The following is a 25,101-nucleotide window of genomic DNA, read 5'->3' as shown; positions in this document are numbered from 1 at the left end:
CGACAAAACAAACCGTGTCTGAGTAGATCAGTGGGAGAGGCTGGTATACATCGATCATTGCTTGTGCACGTGTATCGATCGACAAGCAACACGTTTGAGGTCAAAGAACACCGCCCCTAACCCCACCATCAATAAACCTTCAAGGCTACAGGGCGCTTTAACAACAGGTACGATGGACCATGGCGGATGTGTAACAGCCAGGTAACTTTGTCATGCAGGTCCCAGCATGTGACGATACCCCGCGCACTACACAGGGGCCAATATACCCCAGCAGCGAAAAACCCTGGCCTGACTGTGTCATTAAAAACAAAGCTTCCCGGTTGCAGACAACATGATTAGCTATTGTGTACAGACAATAGGACAAGACAGCCAACATGGCTGTCATTTGAGAACGATGGCGTGTAGGTGGGGGAAACTATATATATATAAACCTGTCATAAAAATTTGATACGTTTTATTTTGAAACATTTTATGGATTGCTGGTCCAGAAAGCAATTTCGTTGGGTATCATTTCTGGTCGTAAATCTCTCAAAGAACGATTGCTCGACAGTTTTGTACCCTAGAGCCATCGTGTTCTAGGCTTAAGATGCTGTCAAGTGTTCAAGGACGGCGTGTTTCCCTTCTGATAAGCTGCATGTGTGCGGGTGCACGCGCTCGAGGTCACATAAAATTACAGGATGATAAACAGTTAACGGATGGAATTAATGTATTTCTCAAGAGGTTTAAGCAGAGTAAATGATATAATCTTCTTAAATCAGCTTTAGTAACTATAGAAATGTGTGGTGTTTATGTATAATCACACATAGCCTTTCCTTCACTGTTGCTAGCAGAAGTGATTGTTCTATAAGCACCTCTCACTCTCAAACACTTGAGCATTTCCCACCCTTCAAATCAACTTCCCAGTCTAAAAATAGACTGCGTCATTGCACGTTCCTTATTGATTGTCATAATTGTCCTTATGCCGTTCGGCAGCCTGTCAACACCACCAACCCACGCACACAGGTACCAACTTATCTACGTGCAAAATCACACAGACTACATCTAAAACAATATATGCACTGCTGTGAGTACAGGCTACTAATGGCAACTGCCTGTAAACAACAATAAAGGAACACAACAACGTGCCTAGAATATCCCCCGTTGTCAGTTCACTTAGTTAATGGGGCGTAAAATCAATGAAGGAAAACAGAGCCCAGACTTTGTTGTCTGTCTCATGGAGACTGTGGGTAGCGCCTGAACCACAACATTGTCTCCATGGTCACCGCCACGATGCACACACAGCTGCACACGTGACAACGTCAGGTACAAAATCAATATGACTGGATGGGCATCATCATTTGATGCTCCATGCAAATACTGTCATGCAAGCCGCAGAGTCGGGGTTGGGGATGCAGGCTCAGGAAAGAGAAGGAAGATTTAGAAGATTTAAAGGCTGATTAAAAATGGCCGACTTCCTCGTGCAGAGGCTTATCGCTAGTACGACTTGCTGTCCTTTTAGGGTCACCACTGTACGGCAACGTGCAGTACCGATGAGCTATCGTGAACACTAGTTTTCTAGTGTGACCTGGGTAGAGGTCAAGTGCTTCCCCCTCACCACCACCACCACGCACCCACTTCCTGCTTGCCTGAGTGTACTTGTGCAGGATTGCGGAGCTTGGAGTAGCGCCAGGTCACTTTAATATATGAGTTTATCACGCGGATAGCCAGTCTCGTGATGTCAACAGCAGTATATGTCACCTACAGTCCTAAATGTCGCATTTCAAGTGTTTCGGGGCGTGCATACACTGACATTCACGTCTTTCATTAGCTGTGTGACCTTCTCATCACGCCACACAACGAAACCCGATAAAGGTGAACGAAAAGGGGAATCCCCTCCAAAACCCCTACGTCACGCCTGACGCAAGGTGAAGGACGTCTGCAAGTGGTACAAAGTTGAAGTTAACCTATACTTAACATCACAATGAGCCACAACAATTAAACTTTTAACACTGCGGCATCGATTATGGATGCATATAAATCTTTGTCTATGTGTTTGCTGGTTGCTAAAGTTCCGAGAAACTGTCAGCAGCTCATGACCTGCTGGTGCATAACAAAAGAGGCAATTATGGTGGCCATATTTGTTGCTATATTTGGTCACATGATTTGTTATGAGATTCGTTTTTCCTTCCACTACAGCATCATTATTACCGTTAAAGCAACAAGGAAATACTGGTTAGATTATTTTCTGTGCTATTATGTAACAACTTGTATGGGATGGAAATATCTCTACCTACTGGTGATTTAGCTAGGAGAATTAAGGCTAAAGGGGGAAATAACAAGAATACTATGAAAAAGGAACACCCGCGAACAAGCCTTGTGGATAGATGTCACACCCAGAGGAGAAATCTGAGCGCAGCCCAAATCGCTCTTTGTGGTGACACGTAAAGGCGGTACCGTGCACCTATAATGTTTGGGTAGCCAAGATGCAAGGGAAATTACTGACGCAAAAGACACGAGCGTAGACCTGGAAATGTTAACTTTGGCGCCTCCATTAATAAGAGAGCTCCTGCATCGTCTGCTCTTTTGTTTTGTGTACTGTACACCGATATGTGTGATATTTGGAGTCTGTGTGTGCGTGTGGGAGGGGGGGGGCGGGGATTCCTGCTTTTCTCATGCGTATACAAAGCGAAAGATAATAATAATGACAATAATTAATAATAAACAATAAACAATAGCTAAACATAGACAGCATATACGAGAGACAGGAAAACAAACAAATAACATATGAACTACGAAAGAATCAACAGCTCTACTAAACGAAGAATAAAATCAAATACAGAAAAAAACACAAAGAGGAACCAAAAAACAAGACCAAGAGCTGAGAGTAACATGACATTGCAAAACGAAGGGTGTGAAAAAGGACTAGCATATGGGAAAGGTTGTTAGGAGACCTACGGACGGAGGTGCAAAAATCATCCTTTACAAATCTGAGTTTAGTCAAATGTGTTATATTGCACTAATTTCTTCTCCCTTCCCCAACAAAACAATATCGATTCACGCAATGTCAAATTTGGTTCCTCTTTGTGTTTTCTGTACGAGCATACTCCTTATAGGAGTGTGAGTGTGCGCTTTACAAATTTTGAACATATTTATTATTATTAGATTTTACTGTTGTCTTAATTTCTTATTTGGAATAGTTATTCTGGCCCGAAATTACTCAGACGTTTTCAGCAACGATTGCAATTTAGCATTAGACTATTTTTACGAAAGAAAGAATCTTGATTTTGCCACTGGCATTAAAGTTAATAACATTCATCAACAAAAGTTGTTGAAATCTTTAACAATAAAATTGAATTTAATAATAAAAGACAGTCTAGAAAGCATCAGCCTACTTATTATTTATTAAACATAAAGTGAAATTCATTTTATTACATGTGATAATCGCAAACTCTAGTCTTTTTTGTTTAAATCTCGTGTGGCCTACGATATATATATACTTATATCTATGTGTGTGCTTTGAGTTAACATTTATAAGGGAAGGGAGAGAACTAGTAGTAAGAACAGCATACCTCCCCTTGCTTACTGAAAAAATCATGTATATTTAGTTAAAAGATATTGTCCAAACTTTTAATCAGTTTCTCGGATATGACCCAAGAATCCGGTCTAATTTATTATGAAATCTAATTAAGTTATCGGTTAAACTCCATATTGCATGTCGTCTTAATATCTGTAGCTGATATAGCTATATCAATCTTATAAATATGGAGTGTGGTAATGTGTGAATAGTTGAAAGTTATCTTAATCCCCGTAGTTCGTCCGATTATAAACTAACTTTTTTCTTTTGTTGACAGGAATCCTTCTAGACTGTGTATGGTTCGTGTAGAAAGCACGTGAGTGTGTTCTTAACCGGAGCCTCTTCATTAGCAGGAAAGAATGTCAAACACGTATGGGTCCATAGAAAACCTGTGCTGCCCATATGCTTTACAGAGGGACCCATCCATTTTTCATATTCTGTGTTTCTAGGTTTTATTTTATATTTATTGTACCAGTCCATCATCCAGATGAGTGTGAAGAGAACGATTAAGAACATATAAGAACATAAACACTGCAGTGAAGATCATAAATCCTAGCAATCAGGTCTCGTCACAAGGCGGAATTTTTTTTCTCTCCAGAAACTCGTGTTTAATTCCCACCTCTGCTGTACCCCTTAATGTCCTAAGTGCATAAAAACGAAACTCAACTTTGGGCACATTTAAAATCACTTTATGAAAGGCACAGTGCCAGTAGTGTATACATGAAGATGTAGACACATTAATTTTAGTCATGTTCTTCATTGCATTAGTCAACACAACGAAGTATTGCAGTAATTAAAAGGAAGAGCAAATTGTTTGGATATTATGATTATCAGGACTTTATGAACAAATATAAGTATAAATATATGCAAAATAATCCTTCTTCAAACGCTAGGAGTTAATACATTAAAATTATTTCTGCCGTTCAACATTTCTACATTTTGAGCTTTTACTTGATCAGCAGCTGTTTATCGTTATCATCATCATTATCTATGTCAAGCAAGGTACTTGCACACACACGCACAAACACACAGCTAAGGAAAGCAAAAAGTACAACTTCTTCCAAAACATGTTTCTCCAAATGTCTATTTTGTTCATTTCTTTTCTTGATGGTAAATTTTTCCATAAAGAATTAAAGCATAAACGAAAGCAGTATACTTCATATTGTTTCTTGACAAAGCGGTTAGATGTTAGAAAAGAAATCCCGTCTTAGTTCACAAAGTTATGTTCGTCTGTCGTTGTGCGACCACTGTTGTTTACAACTGGAAAAAATGTTATTCAAATATGAGTTTAACAAAAACAAAAACCGCTTTTTATTCAATTAGTGATTAGTTGTAACGCTGTCTCAGCGCGTTTAAGATATTGTAAAGCTATGGGTATTTCCATAGATTATTATAAAGCCTATTAATTCAAATGATTTTAAATTTACTTAAACGAATGGCTAAATAGGTTACTTCTATGAAATAAATCATTCCAACCTCAAACTTATCCATTAATATAAAAATATTAAAAGTTTGAAGCCTGAATACCTTCCTGTCATATTGCCGAGGTGTTCTGGTATCGTTGTAACTCTTCATAGTCTGACCTCTTGCCTACATCGTGCACTTGTAATGCTGCATACAGCGGAGATGCTACATGTTGGCAACATAATATAATCCATGACTTAACTGAGGAATTTTTCCATAATTTAGTCTTGGCTATATTAATGTTTACGACAGAGATTATTTTGTTGTTTAACTTTAAACATGTCTCTCTATATATGATGTTAAGCTAAATTAAAGTTATAGCTGTTAGAGATATCAACCCCTACTAAGTACCAAGAAAAAGAGAAAATAAACCATTGAATTCACTGCAATTCTTAGTTCAGACTTTTCAGTCTTCAAACCAACTTTATGGGTCCACAAGGACAATTACAGATCCAGTATCCAATAGTCTCATTCAATATATCCATTCATAGAAAGCATTTATGCGTTGTTTATTGTTAAGATGTGTGTACACTTATTTACCACCTTTTTCTTATCAGTTTTACTACATATTCATGATTTGATAAAGCGCATAATTTTGCCACGCGTTATTATTCCGCGATTTACAAGCATCTTATGGATGGATGATGATGATGACGATGATGATTTTTTTAGTATAGTTCTCTTGCCCGGCGATAATGCTGAGGCGTTCTGGTATCGCTGTAGTTCTTCATACTGTGATCTGTTCCCCGTGTCTTCCAGTTGTAGTCTTTCATACGGCGAGGTCCCTTGTCCGACAACTAAAAGTAGAATTAAATAATAGTCACCGTTCTTATCCTGTTTACTTGTGAAGGTATCACCAAGGCATTGACTTCTTTTACTGAACGTTTTCTACCAGTTTTTCAAGTGATCAATACAATAAAAGAAGAATACTTTATGACACTTATAGCAAAGATATTTGTCAACACCACGATCAACGTTGCGACAACACATTTTTTTCTTTCTGTATTTATGTTTGTCTACCGGCAAGGCTTATGTAATATTCAAATAATTCATAATATTCTCTTGGTTTCGTTACTTGAAATAAACATATATGATGCTGTTGTTTATTTGATGTTACCATGTAAAAATTGGTATACTACTTGATTCTGTTGCAACATGTTTTTTAAGTAAATCTTTAGATATTTGTGTTATTTCTGACAAATCGGGTCACACATCTTAAAACAGCATTTTCTTTCTTGTCTTTAAATGCATTTAAAAGGGAAAGGGATCAGCCTATGTTCATGTGCAGTTGTTTTGTTATGTTTTTATTTTTATTGTGCTTCATCAATTTACCAATTGTGAGAAAGTGTGTATTTTTTTATCTGACTGAAGTGGATAAGCATGTTGATCGAGTCAATTTTGGAGATTAACTGTATTCCACATAAAAGTGAAATTTTTTGTTGGAGGGGGATTTAGCATGAACATATTTTAGCGTAGAATGCCTTCCTGATAATTTTTAATAATAGAATATATTTGTATACCAAGCTATATAATACACACTCATACGCAAGTAGCTACAGCCGCAGCTATAGAAGAATGTTAAAATGAGTTTTAAAAGTGTAAATAAAAGAGCATTTTCACCTTTTACACAGACACAGAAAAGATTGTCGAAGAATTTTGATACTAAATATTACCAGTAACATTTAAAGAACATTTAAGCTAGAGCGACGGCGTCCGAATCTTATAACGACATTCAGTGAATCATTTAAGAATATTAGGAAAGATATAACTTCTAACTAAATATAAAGGTTATTTAGCGGATGGGAAGGACTTAAAGAGGAAGCGAAAAGGAAAGGTCATCGCTCTCCAGTTTTGTTTTGTTTTTTTCATCAGTTACACTTACCTCATTATCAAATAAATAATTATTTGATTACTTTAAATTATTATAATTGCTTGTTAAATAAGTTAAATTATCGTAATTACAGCACACCTTATTTTCCTTTCCTCTCTTCCTTCTCATCTTTAATTTCTTCTACTTTCCTGCATCTAAAACACGGCCTATAAGAATCTATTTTTCCATGGGATGTTGGCAATGTTGTCCAAGAGAGTGTGATTGTTGTGTGTTGTTACTGTGAGTGACCATGAGTGGGAATAGGCGACGCAGACGTCATTTGGTCGTACACCCACACAAAAGTACATAAGTGCACAGCTTACTGTGTGATTAAAGTATAAAATCGTTTACTTTCAACATTGTTGATCATAAGTTCCCCATTTAGAAGAAAGCATGTCCTTTTAAAAAAAAGTGGTTATAAATAGATGTTTAGATCAATAAAATGAATTCTTCCCTTAAATTTTTTTGTGAAGTTAAATTCTTTTCTTCTTAGTGCTCTTCTTAGTATTAGTGACTTTTACAACCGCGCTAAATCTTTACAAACAAAGAAAACCTGGATTATAGGTAAAATTATAGGTAATTATTCATTTAAAAAGTTAACCTACCATCAGCAGCATTCTGTTGATTTATGCTTGAATGATCTTCACTTCTGTATAAATAATAGAAAAATATGAGTAAGTCTGTAAAAAATATCGCCATATCTATAAAGAAGTTCAAGGCATTTAGTTTCCTTTTGTTCCTAAAAGGTTTCAACAGATTGGCTGTACTTAGTATTCCAAATCCCATTATGAGCTTTAAAATGGCGTTTTTGCAAAATAAGTCATAAACAATAAACTAATAATGCTCCAATTAATCCTTTACTTGCCTTGACTTCTGGTGTCCACCCTTTCCTGTGAAAAGTTGATAGTTTGTAAATTTTTAGACTAGCAACATTTGAATAAATTAGAGATTTTTGAAAAGCTTATCAGGAACATTTGGGTGTTTTTTTCTTTTTCATTTAATACACTTAATGTATACTTTGTTTTCTGTAGTGAGCTTCTTGATCTAACGATAAACTTTTTTTATCTTTTTACTAATGATCAAATGTGACATAAAATGTTATATATAAATGGATACAACCATTATTATAAAGTTGATACTTAATAAAATAATTTACAAATAAATCAAAAAATAAAACAATTTTTTCTACTATATCAAACGTTTCTGCTTTTATATTGAATGTTGCTTATTCATCTTTTTTATTGATGAACGCGATACTCTATGCCGCAGTGATGCCCAACCTTTTTCGGCCTGCGGGCCATATCCATTTCGGACAGCCGTGTCGCGGGCCACTTCACCGCAAGAATACAAAAAACGAAAAAAAAATAGAGCAGATACCATTTTTATTAGAAACAAGTTGTACTTACCATTAATTATGTAGTAATTAGTGGGATATTTGAAGTTGTTTACCCGAAACCAACTTCTGAATGTCCGGCCTCATCGTAGAGACACCAAGTCGGAGCACTGAATCGAAATGTTCGTCCATCGAAAAAAAGATTGAGAGACGCCCCTACGTGCGGATAAATACTTCTTCTTCCCTTTTTTCGTTTTTTTTCGGTTTTTTTTTTTTTATTACTAACATGCCGATTTCCTACATTGTGGGCAGAAGTTTCGCGGGCCGAATGGCACCGCGTCGCGGGCCGTAGGTTGGGCATCCCTGCTCTATGGTATTGTAAGATGGATGAATTTTTCTCACTGCAAACGAGATAAGTTGTTTAGTCTATATTTTTCCATATACAAATTAATGTATATTGGAGACTTACTTCTGTATCTCTGCACTAAAAAATGCGGTTACAATAATGTTGACAACCATTATCTGCAATGCTAAGATTCCCACAATTATTTCTGGAATATTATGCTTTTGTTCCTGCCCTTTTTGCACAAATCGTTTCAATGGTCACAGGAACTGATTAGATATATTGTTGATAATAAGTTTATCTATTAAAATGCATGAAATTACCAAAATTGTATGAAAATTGTACTTTTCTAATGTAAAATTATTCTCAAGTGGTGCCTTTTTTCTTAAATAAAAAATCTATTTTCCTTACTCTAATGTTTTCTTTAGTTTGTTTGAGAAATAAATAGTAATCGTAGTAAAGACTTCAAAACCAAGAAGATATTCTAAAGTGTTCATAACAATGATAAACAATCATTTTTAAATTGTTACTAACCATCAGCAGTCTTGTTTTGATTTGTTTTGGGATGATGGTCACTCCTGTTTAAATAATAAAAAATTAAGTTATTTTTCTATGATAATAACAATATTACAATCGGAACACAACTCAGATTTTTTCATTTTAAAATATTCCCAAACTGTTCAACTGGATTGCAAATATTTAATATTGCAGATATATTCTAAGCATTTCAAGTGTGCTTTTAAAAGTATGTTTTATTAATGGCGTATATAACCATCACTTCTGCAAATTTAATACTGTACTTGCCTTGACTTTGACTGGCTACCATTTCCTGTAAAAAAGATTTAAATGTATAAAGTTCAAAAGATAATAATAATAATGTACTCTGGACAGGCAACAACATAAATATATAACTCAATAAACAAAATAACTATTGCTTTCTTGATTCTAAAACAAAAAAAAAACTTCTTTCTTCTAACTTTTTCTTATTGTTGAACATGATATTCTATTTGTGTTTCTGTCTTCGCAAAGCATGTTGTGTAATGTTTTCCCATGTATATATATATACACAAGTAATAACTTACTTCTGTGTCGCTGCAATAAGAATACAGTAACAATAATGATGACAACCAAAATCAAGGCACCAAAGATTCCGCCAATTATTGCTGGAGTGTTAGGGTTTTGGTCTTGACTGCTTACTTCACTCGCTTGATCTAAAACTTTAACAACAAGATAGAATAATAAAGATCAATACCTTGTATGGTAAAATGTCCCTTATAATTAAATAACTTACCAGCAAATATTAAACTATGCTGTTAGCCAGTAAAATGATCGTTGAGCAAAACAAAATATGCATTCTGATATAATCAAATATTCCTAGCCTAGTATTACACAAAGCGAGTTTTAGAAAAGGAGATAAACTGTTTCCCAGTGTTTAAGTAAATACTTTCAAATTAATGTAATTACCTGTTACAGAGAAGATGAAAGGGAGAACTCCTAAATTGTTGCTGAAAACAATTCTGTAAAAACCTTCCTCGCTCTTTGCCATGTTGATGACCGTTATATTGCAGGTGACCGCAGCTGGGGCTAAAGAGCTGGCAGAACACTGCACATAAATAGTATTTTCCTTCACTGGTTCTCCATCAGAACTCTTGTTGAGGCCAAGAAATGTTATTTTCTCTACCATCGGCGTGGGGTATGCAGTCATTCTAACAATAAGCTCTCCTGTACTGCTTGTAATATTGACATTGCCGTCACCAAATGTTCCTCTGGGAGCACCTGCACATTATATGTTATGATTTTATGTGGTATTGAACACTAATTTAGCAGTGTTTCTGCTTGGTTATATACACAAATTACTTTTAAAAATCAGTTCAATTGAACCTCTGCTATTCACTGCGTATAGTCGAAATTATAGTTTCACATCGCCTTATTATGCATTACTAGTTTTCAAAACATTTTATATAGCCTACATTTTTTTATCACTTAGAACAATATATTAATCATAAAGCAATCACTTAATAGGACACAGCAAAACTGTTTTCAAATCTTCTCCAATGTTAAAGAAGCTCGCAAAGTGCCTTATACTATATAATATTCTGACAACATTAGTACCAAATAATCTACAAACAAGAATTTTCTCAAATTATGCTCACAGTTCACAAGTAACGTGCGACTCTGACTGTCCTGTCCAAGACTGTTTTTTACATCACATTTGTAGATTCCCGACGCTTCACAAGGAACTTGGTCCATGCTGAAGTTGACCCCCCATCTCTGTTCATCAACGGAAATGTTGCCGGTGGCCTCAAATTGGTTTAGGAAATGTTCTGGGTCTGTTACGTTAATGAGTCTAATGCTTGGAGCTGGTCTGCCATTACAAAGACACTTCATATCCACATGAGATTTCTCCTGAACATTCACAGTCATGTTGTCCACGTTGTTTATGGTAAAGTGCAGAACAATGGGAGAGTCTGCAACATAAACATTTCGTTGCCAGTGACATGATGTGAAAATAGGTGTTTGATTCATGTAATGATAATATAATAAAACTAATTATTTAATTTTTTACTTACAGCCAACAATAACAGTCAGTACAGCAGATGATGTTAAAGGAAGGCGGCTGTCCATGTTTTCTTGTTTCGTGACTACTGTACAGTTGTAGTCACCATTGTGGATGGTGTGGTTAGCAGATGTGATCACCAGCTCACTTGAGTTAGAGTAGACATCTTTCTTTTGACTCAGCCACCTGAATGATAAAGGGGATGGATTGCTGTCAGCAGTACAGTTGATGTGAACCATCTGTCCCTCGGCAACAACACACTGTTTGTAGTGAGACACAGTGGAAACCTTTACACAGTCACTTCCATCAGAAAAACGTGTGAAGTTGATCACAGGGTCATCTAGAGAAAATAAAAAAGGACATATCACACAATTCGCCAAACGTTATGAGAAATAGGACATGGCTGTCAGAATAGGACATTTACTCTTAAGGTTGCTCAGTACGTAGAGGACTGAGTAACATTTCTGATCACAAAATCTGGATTGCGCTTCAAATTATTTCTTCACCTTATATACCCAAGTATGCAATCCCTACTTACCAGTGCTTCCTTAGAGTAAGATCAGTAAATAGAAAAGGCTATAACCTCTTTGAAAGCAGAAAATAACATGATTTGTATAGCGCATTTACCCACAAGGAGAGAAGCTCGATGCACTTCACAAGATCACAAGAGACCAGAGCCAGTGGGGAAAGTGGTCTTGTGATGTAGTCGTTACAACCGAGTACAAACAACCTCAAAATATGTATATACACGAACATGCACCAAATGGTAATACAAGAACACGAAGAATTGCACACTGTTTACAATCTTTGAAAATATTATCTTCCCACAAACTGAGTGATTCGGGCTGTTATAAATTCAGTTAAATCTGTCTTTTGATGCTGTCGTTGGTGTTAGCCAAAAATTTTGGTAATCACGAGAGTTTCTCTCAAGGCGTTTTTCAAGACGACATTAATTATTACAACTGGCAGGCTTGACAGACCCCTATGGCCAGACTGTGAAATCCCATTTTAATATCCTGAAGGGAGTGGAAGAGATCCTGCTGTTGTAGGAGGAGATTGAAGATCTGGTCCACAGGAAACCTGCTCTTCTGCTAACAGTTCTTAATGTTTTCTTACACAAGTGCTAAAGAAAACTCCACTGATCTTTTATAACCCGTGTATGCATGCACCCATATGTAACCACGCATGTGCGTCTGGACATAGAATTACACACACCACATATTTACCAAAGAGCAGTGTTGGTAAGGATTTCATTTCCCCAGGTACTCACAGTAGACCTGTAGGACAAATGTAGCATCATCAACAGGCCGCCTGTTCGCTGTGTAATTGTTGCTGGCCCTGCACTTCACTGTTCTCCCGTTATCTTCTCTCGACAGGTTGTAGAAAGTCAGTTTACTCCCTGAAGCTTGACCTGTAGCGGGAACAGGCCAGCTGTAGGTGGCTTGTGGTCGACCTGTCTGGTTACTCTGACATCCCAGTATACCTGAGGTACCCATCAAGAAAGGATACGCTGGTGTTCCTGTTGTGCCACCGAGTGAAAAAATCACTGGAATAGATGGAGGGGCTGGAACACAAGAACGAAAATAGTATTTAAATAAAAATGTTCTAAAATAAAATGACTTCATACTAATTATTAAATTTTTGCTGTCGGGAAGTTACTATACGGTTTAAAAGAAACAGTGATTTTATTTTAGCCATAGGCAATAACTCCACTAGCTTTAAAAACTGTTCTATAAATACTATCACTGATATATCCATAGGTGTTCATTTATTATACAACAGCGGATTGTTTAAAACCAAAAAAAAATCTATTTTTAAAATCACTTCACAGAGAAAACCCTTTTGGACAACCAAAATAAAAAAAATGAAAGATAGTATTTAAATGCTTTGAGTACTTCTAGGAAAAGTTTAGCTATTTTTTTGAAGTAAAGATTTGACAAGACGTAAACGTTTGTATTGTCAATTTACTGGTTTTATCGAACGGAAAGGACTTCTTAGGCAGCTTAATGTCATCAGACCCGAGTTTTCTTTGACTGTGATTCGAAAGTGACCACAGTCTTTAGCTATTCTCTGACAAAAAAATTTCCTTTTCTTACTTGGAATCAAAAAGTCAGCGCAGATTAACGCCGTTAAAAAGTTTGCAATCAGAAATCGCAGAAGGCAATGTGTTCTTTATGCAAGAAAGATCAGTCTTTTGCTTATCTCTTTCAACACCAAGTCAGTCAACCAGTCAGAGATACTTTGTGTGTACATAATGTGTAAGTAGGTAGTACTATGCCATTAAAGAGCTTTCTTTCTTATGATCATGTTTATGACAAGTATTAAAGCTTTTAATTCCTTTTCAAAATTCAAAATTCTAAGATGCTAACTCATGGTGTCACAACCATTATCCACCTTACATTTTTAAATTCTCTTTTTTATAAATTTATTGCTATAGGTGACCTTCAATCTCTCACTTTTCAGAAACATATTTTTGAGTGGTTTTTTCCTGTTAAATATTCAACGACGTACATCTTTGGTGGTTGAGCCAAAACCTAAATTACAACTTACAGCAGTAAAAAAAAAAACACGTTTTCTTTACATCAGTCTCACATTCATTACAGTTATCTAAGCTTTTAAGAACAATAAACAAGGACTGGGATGGATTTCATTGTTTAATTTAGCAATCAATTACATCCGTGCATGCGAGAGGGCCCATTCACACAAATGCATCTACAATACACACATATATAAATTGCGGTGAAGAATAAGAGAAAGCTTAAGCTCACATGCCATGGTCAAAGTATACTCCACGGACTGCACGACTGTATTGTTCCACAAGAGCTGACAGGTGTATGTACCAACATCCCCAGCCTGAACAGCTAACACCCGCAGTTCTGCTGATCCTGTTGTATTCCACTGTAGTACACCGGGAGGACTGCCCAGGTCACTCACAGAACACGTGCACCTGAGGTCATTGCCTTCTGGTATGTATTGTAGACAGTTGTGGGAAGGTTTACTGGAGGGTCTACCTGTTGAAGAAATGACCTAAAACTACAAACCAAAGTTCCTAGAGAAAATGTATATGCTTATTTGCTATCCCCTCGGACATATCTTCATTTATGTTTGATAAATGTGTTTTCATCAGGCATATTTATAAACGTATTTATCGTATTTAAATCTATAGATAGTAAAATTTCGTTTGTCTCTAAGTAGGTGCCTGGAATATTTAAATCAGAGGAAGCATGAAAATCAAAATCTATGTATGTGTGTGCGCGTGCGCGCGCGCGGGAGCGTGCGTGTGGTTTTTGTGCGTGGTTTTATGTACGTGTTTTTATTGTTGACCCTTTTTCTTTGTGCTGAAAACTTGTGTATCTATCGGAGACACGTCATTTTTTTCTTCGAAACTGTTGTTATTTAAGGAAGTCAAAGGCAATGGATTACAGACGCATGATAACGTGGGATGCTGGTGTAACTAGTCTTCTTGAAAGCATCAGTTATCTGCATCACACAAAGAAAACGTAAGTAAAAGGTCTCAGTTAATTTTAGGGTGAACCTGAAACTTTAGAGGACTGTTTTCAAAAGGGAGAGCGGACGGTTCAAAACGTTGTATGGTTCACACCAAACACTTACTAATTGTATTATTTCCGATGGCACTTGCAATGACTGTCACTTCACCGGGAACAAAGGTCACGCGGTAAGTGTACTGACCGACAGGCGGCAGGTAACTGGTCATGTTACACGATCCACTGACGTACGTCCCGACAGAGGGCACCACAGTCATTGAAATGTTGGAGATAAGGATTTCTTCTCTTGTTGGCTTCAAAGCGAGAAATATATTTCTTAGACATATTTACCAGAAATACGTGTTAGGGTAACTGATTGGGAGTAAGTCTATTTTCGCCTCATAAATCGACAAAGGTCCTCTACCTCACTTTTAACAGAAGGAAATGTAAAAGGAAATGATAATAAAAGGGATTTGTGACGGCAAACTTTAAAGAATATTTTGTACATGAGGAATAAAATGATTTTGTAAAACCAATCCATGATAAATATGCCGTACGGAAGACTCACAAAATAGTTAAGGAATCATTTACTTCAAGTGGTATTCTTATCTCAGTAAGAAAATAAACTTTTTAATAGTAGTTTTTACTTTGGGTAGGTTGCAATTTCCATAGAATAAGTTTATTAAATCAATTAATCAGTAGATTTTTTCACATAAAGAATTTCCATATGAACTCCATTATTAGCGTTTTGGTGCATCAATAATCACCTCTTTAGTCTGGATCCATTCACACCGGTACCTCTTTTGAGCTGAATAAACTCTTTCTGTGCTACACTGACCAAACACACTCCAGGTGTCGTTTCTGAACTGAACCGTGCACGATAAATTTGCACCTGCATCTATAAATACAGAAGAAATAATGTGTTAGGAACGCCAAATACTGAATCAGGGAAAGAGTAGCTTTATATTAATTTCAGAAAATGGTGAAAGGTGTGGGTGATGTCATGAGACAGAGATCCAAATCAGTAACAATCTATTTCCCTTCATTGCGAGTCGTTATTTCTTCTTTAGAAGTTGTTAGGCGCTATTTCACAAAACAAACGTTTATTACTCTTGTATAAGAAAATGCTAGCTTTACTTGCAATATATTAATCGGATTAAAAGCTTGAATCGAACATCTCAAATAAATGTCTTACATATGTAATCCAGGCGGCAGCTCTCACTTCCAGCAAGTGATGTCTGACGAACAGCCGAGCAGCGCATTCTCCCTTTGTCAAATAATCTAGTGTCTCTAGTGGCCGAAGCATTAATAAGCATCACACTTGTGTCATCAGAAATTCTGCTTGGAATGAAAATGGGGCTGAGTGGTCTGATACAAACAGACTGACTTCCGTCTGCTGGACGAGGCGGACAATAACCAAGATTAGTGGTGGATGTGTCAGGCACCCAGTGATCCCACTGGACTGTGTCCTGTGCTGACAGCCCCGTGCAGGTGTAAGTGTTATCTGGTTTATTACTGTGCACTTCCCAGTAACTGTCACTCGTGACACAGACTGCTGTCAGGTTTTCTAGGTAAGAGATCAACAAATAATTGTTACTTTATTTCTTACTTAATACAAGATTTCGTAGTTTTTACCCCCAATATCAAATACCTTTGTTAGAAAAAAACTATCATTAAAGGTGAGTTTTAGACTACCTTTAAAGAAACCTTAAAATACTGCTATAGCTATAGTGCAATTAGTATTACACTGTTTGATATTTGCCTTTTGATATCGCCCTTTTCTCGCTTTCGTTTTTTACCATGCTCTTCTCTTCTGTGTCCTGTTGTGATCGCTTCTTCGTTGTACGGTTAGCTGTCTTTCGTGCACAACGCATTGAGCTTGACACCCACACAACGAAATGCACTCTACAAATTCTGTTATTGGTAGTATACTAACGTTCTGTGGTTTTTCTGTCCTGGCTGTTTTTCTATCCGTCATTTTGGAGCACTCAAGTAATATATAAAGAAGTAATACAGCATTGTTATACATTTATGGGATTTTTTTTTTTTTTTTTTTTTTTTTTGCATTTACGATCACTGAAAGAGAATGTATATCGAAAGATGAATTAATATGTAGGGGAAAAACAAAACTTCACAAGTGTACAAATACAAACTAAGGACAGATGATGTTACATTGAAAGATGGAATATGTAGATGTTACTTGCGTAAGTCTTGTGCACCTATGTCGTCGTCAATGGCTCGGTCGTGGGTCCTAATCTACGGTGCGAACCTATCCAAGAAACTGAATCAGTGCAGTCGGAGACATTTCAAACACTTTATTTACAGCTTTATACAATGGTCTTCACTTACAGACAAAACACACCAAAACACGATTAACAGCGACACTCGCCTACACGAACAAAAGCGACACTTTATTGACGTTGCTCCGTAACTACTCTTGCTCTCTCTACTGCATTTTACCACTGTGTCTGCTGCTGCTTAGTCACTCTCAGGCCTTATATACAATGTACTAAACACCTAGATGCATCTAGTGCAGTGGTTCTTAACCTTTTTTGAAGTACCGAACCCACAAGTTTCATATGCACGTTCACCGAACCCTTCTTTAGTGTCATCACGAATTGCGGGTGTGTCTTGACCTCCGTGGAGGAGGCTCCGCCGAACCCCTGAGACCGATTAACCGAACCCTTAGGGTTCGATCGAACCCAGGTTAAGAACCACTGGTCTAGTGCCTGCTCGCCCCGCATGTGCTCTCCCGCACCGAACAATCAAGGTAACAAGTCTTTCATCAGTCATACTCGCTCGCACACCTGCTAGAATGGTGAAAGCAAGGGTTCCCAACCTGTAAATTCTCTCTGTAGCCCTGCAGACAATTCATGCGCAACAACTTCAAATCACTCGAAGACTTTCCCTTCCCTCTGTGAGAATCCAAACCAACGCTTTATACAAATGTCTGCTCGAATCAAGTCTCGTCATTCGCAGACAGTATTACATGCATAAAGTCTTGGCATGGACATTAAAAAATAGACATTAATCTATTCGGCATAAGTTATCATTGTCAGTTTAGCATGGTAAGTCTAAGTTTAAACATTTACACACTTCTTGAGACCCATCAACTTTCCAGTTAAGACTCGTGTTGGTCAAGAGCGTCTACTTCGCACGACTTTAAGCAAGTAGTTAGTCCCAAGTGATGACATGCCTATAAATCAAAATCCCATACATTATGTCTACTCTCTGTATCTCTGTGTAATAGGGGAGATGAGGGTTGCTTGCCCAGTCTCACTACAATAATTAACACAGTCAACACTCTCGTGGGTAGAACGGACTTTACTGGTACGCCGGTTGGTTTAATCCTTTCGCTTATTCTGCTTTTGTAAAACGTCTGCTGCATTTTTAAAAGGAAATAAAAATCATATCTTCTCTCGTTCGATCCTTCATTCGATCTTTTCTAGTCGGGTTTTCGAAAAGGAAAACAAATCGACACGGAATGACGCCCTATAGCATTCGCTATGCGGTATATCGATCGTCATTTAAGCGACTTTTCCATACCAAAAAATCCACAAAGCTCTGTGTGCAAAATTTCCTTTTCATTATTTACAAAAGTAAAGATTTTCTCAATGCTATAGCCTGTGATGTTGACTCTTCGGTACACAATAATAACCAAGTACAAGGGCAATTCGGTCGTATTTCCCTAATTTTTTTCGTTGTTCCTTCTGCTTTCGTAATGATCTGTTAACTTTATAAAAAGCTTTTAAAAATCATATTTACTGTCGTTCTATCCTGTTTTCGGATTTTTTTAGCGTCAACTAAATATTGTAGTCTTTCTTGATGCAATAAGCCTGAATCAGTATGTAGATGAGCTCGTAGAACAGTAGAAGACTACATGCAGCCTCTATAGGCAGAGATACTTTGTTCTTAGAACAGACTGAGTCGGGGTCGGATTGGACGGCATGCTGCTACGGTGGCCTTTCCACCCATCTCCCTTCTTTTGGAAAAACCAGTGAGGAAAACAAGGAGGTCATGGGGTCGCTGACCAGTTCACCCCACCAATCTCTTTTTCTAGGGATAAACCCTAGAAAAAGTAAAAGATTGTCAAACATCGAAGCATCGAGGCAGCTTTCGTTTGAACAAGCGAGCGTGCCTTGAAAAATTCACAAAAAAATAAACAATACCTGACCGAACGTCACTCGACAGAAACTTATGGGATGTCTTCTGTAAACTGGCAAAACTTATTATACCATTCAGTAATGACAGCTATATAAATTCATGGCAAAAGGTCATCAAAGGGACACAGCTGTGAAAGTATGTAGCTTCAACGACATCTCGTTTACCTCCCTTTCCCTTCAACTGCTTTCTACCCCTCGTGATATTCCGTTCCGATATTTCTAACGTACTAATCAAACTGAAAACACAAGCCAACTGTCAACCGGATAAAGAAATTAATCTCTGAAGCGACTATGCAGCTAAAAGGATATGTGAAGGATCTATATGATGTAGACTTAACTGATCTTCTTACACCCTCTGTGAATATAGAGAGAACATAATCTGCTCGAGGTGGGCAAGTATGCTATGCGTCCGGTAGTGCCGTGGTTTAAACACTTGCTTGTCATCTTGAGACGCTGGGAGTGTTTTCTCCGCGTAGTCCAGTTTTATCACCCTCTCTCTTCTCAAAAAAAAGTGCACTAAGTACTTTCACACCAAATCTGCCATGCGAATATATCATCAGACATTACATGATGGTTACGTCTTTAAAAAAAAAAAGCGGAAACGGGTGCCAGCTGTATGAAAACCTTCAATCAAAGACGTGTCCTAGTCATGTTTTGGTTGTATGCGGGGATTGCTGCTGGTTGTGGATTTGAGAATTCTAAGCCTGCCACTTCTGTTTATAGGTTTGTTGTCGAAATCCTGTCGGAGTGGATGAGAGTTGTCATTAGCAAAAATTGTAGTCTGTGATAGTTTGTGATATAGTGATAATGTGTCTCTAAGCCATTCTGTCCCCTAAAAATCACCCATCCTGCTTTTTTTAATGTATTTGTTCAGCTTGCCCCTATCCTGTTGTGCTGTGCTCCCGCCCCAACACACTAGGACAGAAGTCACGGTGCTGCATATTACTGAAGTGTAGAATAGTTGCAGGAGTTCGCTAAAAGATTTAAGTGTTCTCAAACTAACCAACCTTGTATTCTAGGATACTGAAAATCATTAAGATAGAGCAATGTACTGATTATCCATGATTTTAGTTTAAAATAATGAGAGCGGTCAAGTCGGGGGTATTTTGTTTGTAGTGATCAAGTCGACTAATTTTGAAACACTGTAAATGTTTCCTCCTATCAGAGATAAAGAGTAGATCATGAACAACAGTAATTGTATTTCAGCGATGAATGTAAACACAGACGCTTCAATCTTCTATAGAAAATGACGCTTGGCAAAACCAACTACAACAAATTAAATTTACTTACCCGAGCGTGACCTAAGTGGGACGGCTAACACAAAATGTATCACAAGTATGGTCTTCATTTGTTTTTGATTATTTTATTTTATTTAGATTCTACACAACACATGAGAGAGCATCGAGACATGCCGCCTCTGTCATGTATTACTTTTACAGAAGTCCTCACACAGTACACGAACATTTCGAAACACGGAAGTAATACGTTGACCTAGTTTACATTATCGCTGGTTTCTCCTTTCCATTTGAAAAACTTCCTGTAAATTATGAAATGTGAGAATCAAAAGCTATTTATTAAAGTCTGCTAAACCTTTTTTAAGATTCCTTTCCTGATTACATGAACCTTTAACCGTTTGCTATCCCGCATGACTAAACTTACGAGTATTAAGAGTTTCATCTCATTAAATATTAAAATACATTTCATCAGAAAACTTTCATAGTGTAATGTGATGAGTTTTCGTAAATGAATGAGCAGGGGCGGATTGGAGCTTTAAAGCGGCCCGGGAATTATTTACAGAGCGGCCCTTCTCACTAAAATAGGCCTATAATATTATTCTATAGAACAAAATAAGCCCACCGGCCCACCGGGCATTGCCCAAATGCTCGACTTGCCAGTACGCCACTGTGAATAAGAGATAATGTGCATCAAAAGGGTTTAGTTTGCATATGTTACCGAGTAGACTCAGCAAAATGTTTCATAACCAGAGGCAGGAAATAGCCCGTCTATGAACCTTTAATTAATGGGCTTAATTGCAATGGGTGCAACCAGGCCTGACGAGAGGGGGGTACAGGGGGGTCTAGTGTACCCGGGCCCGCGGCTGTCAAGGGGGCCCGGCCTTGGTCAGTGGATTTTTTTTTCTTCTTTTCCTTTTCTTTTTCTTTTAAAGAAAGGTCTAAGGACAGAACACCCAAGCATTACACATGCAGAAGTTGAGTTTCAAGTCTGTAGAATACAATTTCGGGGTGCTGGGGCCTGTCGTGAGAAGAGTAGTCAGCGGTTATCATATTCTCGCTGGACAAGCCAAGAGGCGACGGCCGCTGGACACCAAAGATTTTATCGCGTGTGAACCGCCCTGAAGAACGTTGGTGCCATGAGATTGCTGGCTACAGGTGCCACTACGGGGAAGGGTGGGGTGGAGGAGGGGGCGGGCCCTGCAAGCAAATCGGACTTAACAGTGGAGATCAGGCAGGTATGTTACTGATGTGTGGCCACTCTGTGAACCGACATGGTGGGGGCCCGCCCCTGGCGCTGCAGCCTGTAAGCGAGAGACATCAAGGCTGCTTTTTTTCGTAGTTACTAAGCAACACTGAGACTTTTTTTAACCGTATCTCCATCACCAAACAAACAACTACATTAGTCTACACAGTAGATCCTTGATACAATGAGACTATTTTATCCTGTAATACTATCGCAGCCAGCAAAATAGAACACATTATTGCAAAACATTTTAAAAACTGCCGTCCCGCAAATATTAGGTTTATAAATTGATCACGGTGGTGTCGCGGGAAGTTTGGAGCTGGAGGAGGATGATAAAGAGGAGGCTAGCATGAGAAAGGTAATTTAAGTGTAGAGACAGTGTTCGCACGGTGGGTGGATGGCCCGGATAGAGGTAGGGAGGAGAGTTATGTCACCGGGAGGACTCTGACTACTGTAACTAAAGGTCTGGGACGATCGCACGACCTCCGGCGATGTACCAGCATCGCCCTGTAACAACACATCGGCCTCCGACCTTCTTTTGCTCTTTGCCGACAAAGCCCCCGGTAAAAAGGAGATACTATCTACCCACCATCCGTCCCCCAAAGCCACCTCGGAATCTTTCTTATTGTGCGCTAGTTGTCTTCAAGGAAGCTGTCATATATGATGCTGTATACAGTCAAATCTCGCTACTATGCCACCTACCGGGACCGAGCAAAAGTGGCATAGTAGCGAGGGTTCGTAAAAACGGCTTTATTTGCTCAAGTTACTTGTCAGTCCTATGCTCTCAAGAATCGTCGGCTGGCGCTAGCTGTCTCCTCTCATTCTCCCCCTCACCTCTTCATCCTCCACCCCTCCCAACCACATCCGCGCACCTGCATCCTGTCGCTAGTCGACCCCCTCACATCTTCCCTGCAACACGTGGCTGTCACCCGGCCAGCGACCACCCAACCCCCACATTGCCAGCCTCCACCCTCCCTGTGTGCGTGCTATGTTCCATCCCCCTAACTGCGATGTCCACACTACCTGTTACGAAATTGAGTATTCTTAGTTTGACGGGGCCTTGGCGGAAGTGGCGATGTCAAGGTCAGGGCGTACTGCGTCTTAATTTTTTATATATTTTTTTATATTTTTTTTTATTTTGTATTTTTAGCATTTTAGAAGGGATCTATAAAAAGCTGGGGTAGACCTAGGTGGTCGTTATTCGATTTTTCTGAGTTTTTAGTAGTACTCTGTGTTAGTAGACTGTGTGGCAGTCCGCTGATTATGTGATTATAACGTTGAGTTGTTGAACATTGAAATAATACTGAGAAATATTACAGTGTGAGCCGCTGTATACATGTTCTATCCTCTGTTCAACGGATGACTGAAGTGACTTTGTACAGGAAAGTGTGACACCGCAGATTTTCAGATCTTTAAACGAGCCAAGTTACCGCTACAGTCGTAACACTACCATACAGTATAATAATCGAGTTTATTGGCAAATAGCATTTGACAAGGCAGGAACATCAGTGTCAATGAGAGTGACTAGCGTCTCAAATTGACTGACAATAATGAAAGTTTGTGAGAAAAGCTCATAAAGTTTTTAGTCAGCAGGTAAAATGACAATATTAGTACTGTATAACTTTGTTCTATGAACTATTACGATTCAGCTAAAATATGCTAAACATTTCTATTTTTTCTGTCATTTTTACAAAACATTCTAATCTCCTTAAATATTAAAAGTATTAACACTTACTAGCTAACTAGTCTTTAAAACAGTTGCTTTGTCTTCTAAAACTCAACAGGTATTTTAACGGCTAGTGACTGATGGGGGTTGAAGTCGACCGAGTTTATGCTTCGTAAAAAGTTGGATGAATTCAAAATTTCTGCTTTAAAGAGTCTGAAGGCGACAGTTCAGTTAAGATATTTGTTTACGTGTAACAGCATGCGTGTGTGTAGTTATTGTGTGTGTGTGTGTGCGCGCGCGCGCGTGCGGTTTTGCTAAAGGAATAATATAGGAAGGGACTTTCGATAGGTGCTGCGTGTTTGTTATGTAAGTTGATAAAAATGATAACTGATGTGCTCTGCTGTTCGTCGCAGCAAACACTTTTTTAATGAGGTTATTAACGACACTCGATGAAGACTTGTTTAGGCATTTACTTCTTCGGTTCTTCCTCTTTACATGTAGAAGTATAAATCACTTACATAGAGAACATTTCCTTGCACGTCAGTGAGCTTAGTACAAAAGCGCAGCACTTAGAACAAAAGGCGATGTGATACATCTAGCCGTTGTTCTAATCTGTCGAGGTTTTGACATCGCTGCTGACGTAACAGTCCTTATAAGGGGGGGGGGGGGGTCTGTGGAGCGAGGTGCTACAAGTCTGATCCTTTAACATCATTTTTCCTCATTTACTAACCACTCGCATGTAAACAACTTTATGTTCAAGTAGTGATGTAGATCCTAGTGTCCTAATGTTTGCAGTCTATATTTCGTTACTGAATGAAGTGTAGATATTGAGATTCGAATTGTAAACATACATTATATACTGGGAAAATAATTTACGATTACAAGTACAAGGGGCCCGGAGAGGTCGTCTGTCCCGGGGCCCGGGCTGGCTCTCGGCGGCCCTGGCTGTAACTTCGAATAATACACTGATATTTTCAAAATATTCTATACCACGACCGACACTAGTTCATGCTGCTATATCAAATATGTGATCAGACGCTCTGTTTCGTTGCTGTTCTTTCGAATAGTAAGCTATGTTCAAAGCTTTATTTGGCTGTGTTCAAACGTCCGATGGATTTTTAAACATTTTCTTGGGCTTATACATCAAAACCAGCTCAAAACATATTGTGAGTTGTATAATTTTGCTTTTACAGTGTTATTTTATTTCGTGTCTTGCAATGTTTTGTCCCTTATGTTCAAAGCTATTTCTATTCATTCCCACATTTGATGTCTAACTTCTCTTTTCTAGCAAGAGCCTAGTGCAGACCTGGGCAAGGGGCGGCCCGAGGGCCGCATCCGGCCCGCTTCCTGTCTCTGACAGGCCCACCCGCCAGTATATTAACTATTTATACAGTATTGGGTAAAACTGAGTTAACTATATTAATCTGACCATCCCAATTTCTCATGCGGCCCCTTGGGAAAATTAATTGCCCACCCCTGGCCTAGTGGAAAGTATTTAATGTGGTGCCCTTTTTTTTACCCAGATTCAGCAATAAAGCCATATTTCAGATGGAATTCCAAATTTTTAGTTTATTTTCCCACTGTCAAGCAGCTCTAGCATGTAACATGAGTTATCATTAGGCATCAATATGCGTTTTACAATTTCATTCACTATCAGTAACATCACTCGTAACTATCTCCGTTACACTCTCTCTTGCTCATGCACACACGATGGAGGAAACCAGATAAAAACCATTGATGGTCAGCCTTGTAAATAGGTGTCATATTCAGGAACAGGTATTCCTGTGGGTCTACAGTGCCAATACCTGTTGTTTTTTTTGTTTTGTTTGAAACTCCAATGACACAGTACTATCTATGGCATCTCGGGGTCCCCACTCTACTGGTTTCAGTCATATGTCTCAGACAGGACTCAGTTATAGTGGATGACTGCGTGTCTTTGAAGGCTACTCCCCCAACTACTTGAAGGAAATCTTTTGTCCACACCCCTGCCCAAAATCTTCAATCCTCATCAGACTCCTGCATTCTGTCCTCCCTCCCACAAAGACAGTAACAACAGACAACGGACGTTCTCCTTCTGTGCTGCTAAGTAGTGGAACTCTCTTCCACATCACATTCTCCACTCTGATTCCAAGGCTTCATTCAAACGCTCTCTGAAAACATATCTGTTTACTAAAAAGTCTAAGTACTAT

The 25,101-nt window shown here is 38.3% G+C and overlaps 1 protein-coding gene across 4 annotated transcripts; it reads right to left on the bottom strand.

Moving 5' to 3' along the window:
• Nucleotides 1-4,617: 4,617 nt before the first annotated feature.
• LOC112568904 lies at nucleotides 4,618-20,247 on the bottom strand. 4 transcript variants are annotated; one of them, XM_025246454.1, is made up of 17 exons: nucleotides 20,059-20,246; nucleotides 15,801-16,172; nucleotides 15,373-15,503; nucleotides 14,733-14,919; nucleotides 13,889-14,131; nucleotides 12,391-12,684; nucleotides 11,134-11,460; nucleotides 10,717-11,031; nucleotides 10,028-10,339; nucleotides 9,646-9,780; nucleotides 9,368-9,392; nucleotides 9,098-9,141; nucleotides 7,753-7,777; nucleotides 7,493-7,536; nucleotides 5,704-5,814; nucleotides 5,081-5,182; nucleotides 4,618-4,813 (listed from the first exon to the last, which is right to left on the bottom strand). In XM_025246454.1, the coding sequence occupies exons 1-16, from the start codon at nucleotides 20,114-20,116 to the stop codon at nucleotides 5,088-5,090; spliced, it is 2,718 nt and encodes a 905-aa protein (XP_025102239.1). In that variant the 5' UTR covers nucleotides 20,117-20,246; the 3' UTR covers nucleotides 4,618-4,813; nucleotides 5,081-5,087. The 4 variants fall into 4 exon arrangements, 3 of the variants coding, with proteins under 3 accessions (XP_025102239.1, XP_025102241.1, XP_025102240.1); XR_003100252.1 differs by having other exon boundaries at nucleotides 5,081-5,814; nucleotides 20,059-20,247; XM_025246456.1 differs by lacking the exons at nucleotides 4,618-4,813; nucleotides 5,081-5,182; nucleotides 7,753-7,777 and having other exon boundaries at nucleotides 5,679-5,814; nucleotides 20,059-20,245.
• Nucleotides 20,248-25,101: the final 4,854 nt, after the last annotated feature.

Source organism: Pomacea canaliculata, linkage group LG7, assembly GCF_003073045.1.
Source record: "Pomacea canaliculata isolate SZHN2017 linkage group LG7, ASM307304v1, whole genome shotgun sequence".
In the NCBI taxonomy this organism is placed as follows: Eukaryota; Metazoa; Mollusca; class Gastropoda; order Architaenioglossa; family Ampullariidae; genus Pomacea; species Pomacea canaliculata.
This window is presented reverse-complemented; position numbering and strand designations above follow the sequence as displayed.

Excerpts from the sequence above, each read along its gene's own strand:
- LOC112568904 (XM_025246454.1), bottom strand. The coding sequence starts at position 20,116 with ATGAAGACCATACTTGTGATACATTTTGTGTTAGCCGTCCCACTTAGG. Across the intron at positions 7,537-7,752 it reads GGTGGACACCAGAAGTCAAG|AAGTGAAGATCATTCAAGCA; the intron begins GCAAGTAAAGGA and ends TTATTTATACAG. Across the intron at positions 5,183-5,703 it reads CGCCTCAGCATTATCGCCGG|CATCTCCGCTGTATGCAGCA; the intron begins GCAAGAGAACTA and ends GCCAACATGTAG.